This window comes from Charadrius vociferus, unplaced genomic scaffold (assembly GCF_000708025.1).
Source record: "Charadrius vociferus isolate BGI_N301 unplaced genomic scaffold, ASM70802v2 scaffold309, whole genome shotgun sequence".
NCBI classification, from domain to species: domain Eukaryota; kingdom Metazoa; phylum Chordata; class Aves; order Charadriiformes; family Charadriidae; genus Charadrius; species Charadrius vociferus.
Window position 1 is genome coordinate 3095701 of NW_009661370.1, and position 6674 is coordinate 3102374.

General features: G+C 36.7%; 1 protein-coding gene across 1 annotated transcript in view; it reads right to left on the minus strand.

The window, feature by feature from the left end:
- The window catches only part of AKT3 (v-akt murine thymoma viral oncogene homolog 3), a 143070-nt gene extending 137227 nt beyond the window's left edge, over window positions 1-5843 (minus strand). Inside the window, exon 1 of the mRNA XM_009893644.1 lies at window positions 5686-5843. Within this exon, the coding sequence (XP_009891946.1) occupies window positions 5686-5731 (46 nt within the window). The 5' untranslated portion in view covers window positions 5732-5843. The remainder of the gene's footprint in view (window positions 1-5685) is intronic.
- Window positions 5844-6674: the final 831 nt, after the last annotated feature.

Genomic DNA, 6674 nt, shown 5'->3' on the forward strand with positions numbered 1-6674 from the left:
ACCCACGAACATACCACATGACCTCACTCTCCAATGTGTATTTCCAAAATTAACATCTGTTTGGTCTTGGTTCAACTGTAAAACCCAATGTCCATTAAATTAAAGCACTCAATTATTTTTCTGGATTTGGGCGGGGGTGGGGAAGACATGTTACCCTAAGACTGTAAATAATTTGTACTTTAAACAATTGTACTCCTATTTGTATTCCACTACACTATTTATTCTTCTTGATAGTAGATGTAACAACAATAAATATTTTCCACATGGTTATTTCTTAAAATCCCATGATATCTGCATCATGTCCTGAATTGCAAAAATGAAAACAGACCAGCAGTTGAGCAAATCTCATCACAGTAAATCAAACACATCTATAAACTCTCTAAGTTTAGAAATACAAACACTACTTCAGGTGATTAAATTCTGAGTACTAAGAAGTTATGAAAGGCTGTATTAAAAAAAAAAAAAAAAAAAAGAAAAACATTGAGTGAAAAGTTGTATTACAGTATTTCACTGTTTACAGGACAATTGCATTACAGGAAAGCTTCATGACATCTGTTTTTTACCACCATTTCATTACATCAAACTTAAAGTTATCATATTTAAGCCACAGCAATTTTATACTACAGTTCCCTCTCTATAAAATTGACATACTGGTACTTCTATACTTCAGGTGAGAGTTGTAAGATAAAATGAGGACATCAAAAATTGTGAGATTATAATAAAGTTACCCCCATAAGCAAGTCAGACACATTATCTATTCAATATAATTTGGGTAAAAATATATCATGTAAGCCATGTAAAGATTGCCATGACAAACAGCATTATCTAACGTAACCCACTTGAACACAGAACCTCAAACAGAAGTGTGGTTAATTGAAATGCGACAACAGAAGCACTTACTTAATCTGACAAGATTTTGCTTTGTCTTTAAATAATGATTTAGCCGTGTTGTTATGCAATACACATTAGGTACATTCTCCCTAGATAAAAAAAAAAAAAAAAAAAAAATAAAACCACACACCACATACACCTTGCACTTTTAATTAAAAAAAAAAGTTAGCAGACGTTAAATTTAAAACTGGGTCCTTTAAAAAGTTAGCATCTGTGTCAATTTTTCCTTTGTCCCAAATGATCTTTTAATAACATGGTAACAAAGACTCTTAAACCTTTTCATATGTTTAAACTAATTGAAATCTTGTGCACAGGTTATATATAAAGAAATTAGGTTGCAATTAAGCATAGTTATTAATGATTCTTAAATCTAATTGTTATGACTATTATAGACCACAGACAAGGTCAACTCTACAACTCAGGAAACTTTAGCTTTAAAGAAAAAAAATAGCATCTGAATTATATGCATAAAACCCACTTTTCTAATGATACAGCTCTAATCATACTAAGCATGTTCATCCATTTAAAAAAAAACAGCTGTTTCCAAACTGATAAATTAAAAACATATCCCCCACGTAAAACATTAAATTTTATTAAATACAGAAAATCACACTAAGTAAAATTAAAAATACTCTTCCAATATTTTTTAAAAAGCCACTCTGCAAAACATTGTGCTTATAAGCAAATTCAAATGTAAAAGTCATTTCAGCTACTACTGCAGTCCTTACACTAACTACAGAACTGTCAAGTATGTATTTTAACTTCTGCATATCAGCAGCGAGGTTTGGATCACTGTAGTTCAGATTTTCAGTCAAGATCACTTCCCTTTCACCTGTATGTATTAGAATGAAAAACGTTGGTGTTATCGAAAAAGGAAACTCATAAAGGACGACAACACATCTATCTCCTAATCGGGCTACAGGAATAACTGGAGAACAGAAAGACGAAAGAGAAACTATTCTCCTCTCTCAAACAAAACACACTGAGCCAGTGAATTGCAAGAATATCTTTGCAGCAGTGCGGGGACACAAGGCCGTAAGATGCTTGGTTCTCACCACTAGACCTGAGACACTAAGTCACAGACAACCACAAGACCGTCCGTACAAAATACATTCCCATTCCTCTCTTGCCTGAGCAGAGACTCCACTGTAAGAAGACTGCTTCGCTGGCGCTCAGCTTGTACAGGTTCTGATGTCTTACAGGATACATCTGCATTAGTACTTTAGTTCAGATAAGGAAAGCACTTTTGCAACAAATCTTCCCATCACCCTAGTTAATACACTTTCATTTGCTGCATGAAGCAGTCCTGGAGTGCACAAACCTGGTTCTTTTCAGATGAAACTAAAAACCACAAGATGTACTCCAGGAGCACTACCATTGCCGAGGGGGCACGGGAGAAGCCAGGAGCCCGTCCAAAGTAACACCCACATCACTTAGGAACTGCACTGAGCATAGATAGGTATCAGGTCCTCTTCACCAATTATTTCATTCTCTGAATCTGCTCTCACTGGACTGCATTACTTGCTCAGGCAGGCCCAGCCGCCACGCTTCAGGGTCTCCTTTCACCTGTGAGATGGGACCTGACTGCACTTAAGGTTCACTGAGCTTCTCAGGTTTTGCTTCCTCTGGGGTTTGTGTCATCTGTTGTCCAAAGAACTCGCCTCCAGCCTGTCATCTCTGCCTGTTTGACCATTCACATGTAACAACTTACTCTTCCTCAGTATCATCTATTCTCACCACACTGAAACTTCTTCTAAAGATTACTCAAACCCCGAGTATGATCATCCGTAATAAAATAAACTTAATCGTGGCATTTCTTAGCTTTTGAGTGCTGGCTGATTTTAACATACTAATACTTGAATGGGTTCATCATTTAAACACACAGAAAAACACAGCATGGAAGCCAACTATGTAGCATCACATCAACTCTTCAGTGCTCAACATCAGGGTTAAAAGCTTACAAACATATAGCCCTCAGCCCTCTATTATTGACACGGATACAGCACTAGAGATAAAGGAAACATCTTCTTAGCCATTAAGAATTGTAACACCACGCACTAACAGACTCTGTTTTCCCCAGCCTCCCTCTATCAGAGACTCAGCTCAGAGAGAGATCACCAGCTCAATTTTTACTCCTCCCTTCTCATTCCTACATGTAGTTCACTTAACCCACTTTTGTAATGACCTGTCTCATTAGCTGGCTACTCAAAACCATTCTTCATCCCAGTACTTTCAAGTCATCCTCATACTACTTGACTGAGCTGTGAATGGCAGAGAGATTGTTTTCTTCTTTTCCATATATCACAGACCTTCCTGACTCCCAAAGGGAACAATTTTAAAATGTCCTAAGCTATATGCACGCGACCAAGTAATTCAGCATAACAGAAGCAGATCAGTCAACTGAAGCAGCTGATGCCTACGCCCCTGTGTTTCCAGCATGCAGGGTTCACAGGTTTTATTTCAAGCTAAATTCAGTCTGGAGCCTCAGATTGAATGTTGCACCACACACATGGTTCAGGGCTGTCCAAAGGACCGATCACTGGGGCCAGAGTTCACTCAGTGTTCGCCTGGAGGAGAGATCCCATGCTCAGCTTCCTCCAGGAGGAACCTGGTTTGTACCTACAAAAACCACCCTCTAAACTGAGCCAATGAGCGTCAAGTGGGGATGATCAAAGAATTCACTTTAAAACCATAACAGCATGATAGCTTGCAGAAGTAGGGCAGCTTTACCCAATCTCACAATGCATCTTGGTACAGAGAGAGAATATTTAGCTGCCAAAATAAGGAGTGTCTACTGAGCATATTCCAACTTTCAGAATTTAGATTAAGGTTCGACACTTTTTCTTGGAAACAATTAAAAAAAAAGCCATTAACAACTTTGACTCTCTTGCTCCAGAGCAAGGTCAGGGTAGAAGTTGTAATTACATGAAATATATAACCATTGTATTAAATGCTTACAAATTTTTGAGATTGGAAAACACCAGTGCACTTCTCCTTTTGTTTTCAGAAACAAACAAAATGAACACTTTAATCCACCACCAACCAGCATAAGTCAGACACAGAAAATCAAGGACAATATTAGATTTAATGAAAAAAAAAATTCCCGCTTAAACCTACATAGTTACCTATAGCAAGAAGGAAAAAAAAACTCCATACATTCACTCAAAGTTCAATGAAGCAAGGAAAAATGCATGTCATGAAATGTTTTTACTTAGAAAAGAAAAAAGGATGTCAAAACTGACATCAAAATCTCAACTCAGTAGGCTTTTCTTCAATTAATAGATAGCTAAACAGCATGAGGAGGAAAACCTTTATTTTATATTTCAGAATTTCAAATATTCAGTAAGACATTGAGTTTCATCGTACATTGTCCTTTTCTGGACCCCAGTGATTAATATATGCATACCCAGTGCTCACAGAGTTGATCAGGATGTAATATGAATGAGCAATATTACCTGAAGGAACTGATGTCATGTAAAAGAAAATTCTTTAGATTATCCTAATAATTTTCTAATTCATATAAATTTCTTTCAAATGTAATAATCAAAAAAGGAAATCAGATACCCAAACTGAGTAAACAACAACAAGATGTGAAAGAAAAATAATTTAAAATTTTAAATAGTTCCTGGCATGTAAAATTTCATTTATTAAAAATGTAAGTATATATTCCACAATAAGAAGCAGATCTTAAGCTTCACATAGCTTCTGTTTTCATCTAAATTGCCCATAATGCATCCTGAAATACAATTTATGCAGTAATAATAACAGAGTAATAAACTTTTTCTCTTATTCTCTTGGCTTCTTTGACATTTAATGTCAATCTGCAATAACAAAGCTAATAATAATCTTTGTCTTCACACACTGCTATTGAAACAAAGCATTGCTTTGTAAATTAAAGGGTAATTTTGTTCCCACAATTCCAGCCTAAATCTTTCTGGGCTAGAATCACAGAAGCTCATGGCATAAATCACCCTATAATCCAGAACACCTTCTTTCTGCAAGAGAGATGATGTTCTTTTGGAAATAATCATGCATGCAACCACAACCCAAAGCAGACCAGCATGAAGCATGGAAGATTTCATCCGAAGTTCATTACATGATACAAATGCCAGATATTTCTAAAGGTTTCCCATTCAAAGCTTAACATACAGCAGCCTTCCCAAATTTGTAAATCACATGGTGACACATTATAAAGCGACATTTCAAGAAATTACAGGAATTCAAATGTAACAGAAAAATCATACTTTAGACTGGTTTGTAATTATGAACATATTCTTTAATCGTATGGCTTCCAGGTCTGCAAAGTAATGAGGTATATGCTGAGCTTTATGCAAGTATCATGTTGTTTTTACGGGAACTACTTGCATTTGTAATACAAGCTGAGCTACAGTGAATGATTTTGGCATTTCGGAAGTTTCACACAAAGTATCGCATCCGTAACAGCTTCCAGGCAACCTTCTACTGTGCACCTCTATTACTACCTCTTCCAGCTGCCACAACAGCCTACTTAGTCTGACACATGGGTGACAGCAGCTGCAACAGCAAGGTTAAGTGGGAATTACTGAGTCCAACTTCCTCTTCACTGTCAGTTACCCCTATAAACAAACAGGGGCAGTGCTGAGGGTTAAGTATTAACAAGACCAAGGCCTTAATGGCCATTAATTCCATATGGTCAGATTAGCTCGCTGCAGACCAGAAGATAAATCAAGAATGCTCAGATGTGTAACCATGTAATGCCACTGCACAAAGTGTATGATATGTCAGAAGAACTTTCCGTTAAAAGGTAGAACTTACCCCTCTTCTGAACCCAGCCTTCCTTCACAATGGTAACATCGCTCATGATGGCTCCACTCTGAACCCCCAACTCAAAAGAGTATTTCTTTGAGTTATCAGCTTGTCTGTTTGGCTTCTCTTCTGCAGCTCTTCCCAATTTCTACTGATGAGTCAGCCTGGAAGGAAATATTAGAGAAAGAACTTAAGTCTTTTCTGTTTTTCTCACTTGACAGCCAACAAAAAAACCTTTGTTGATGTCTTCCACTGACAGAGCTCATATTAAAATCTACCCTTTTTTTAATTAACCATATAACAGAATCATGTTTCTAGTCTTAAGCACAATTGCCACAAACACTGTAATACTTTGAAGAAGCAGAATGTGTTAAATTTTAAGTCGTATGACACTTTTATAAAATGGACACAATAGTATTCTCTCACACTAATGCACAGGAGGCTGTTAAATGAAAGGGTGCTGGTACTGCTTCAAAGGTCCAACTCTGAACCCACAGGAGTTTTAACCATTTCAATATTTGTCAGAATTCATGTGATGGACAAGTGGTTGCTCTACTATACCTACATTGATCATATCAAGAGCGCAAGAAAATGGAAGAAAAGGTTCTGTAAAGGAGCTTAAAACCAAAGCCTTTAGTATTATGGATACGGTTATCCTCATAACTATTAAAAATCTGTAGTAACCAGTTTATCAGCCATGCTATTAGTTTTTTAAATGCTTGAATTAAAAAAAAAAATAGTAAAGGCTACAGAAATACATCATTCTTCCTACTTCCACTATAAATTAATTATAGCCAATACAAATCCTAAATTTACAGAAGTTTTTTAAAAACAGCATCATCAGCAAGTACACAACAGAAAAATAACTTAGGAGTACAAATTCACCAAAAAAGCCAATGTTTAGTTTATGAAAAGAAGGAGCACACACTCTCTCGAGGCTTTGAGCCAAGCGAGGCAGTGACAAGAGTGCTCTTTCCCCTACAAAGCTCAGCTTGCAG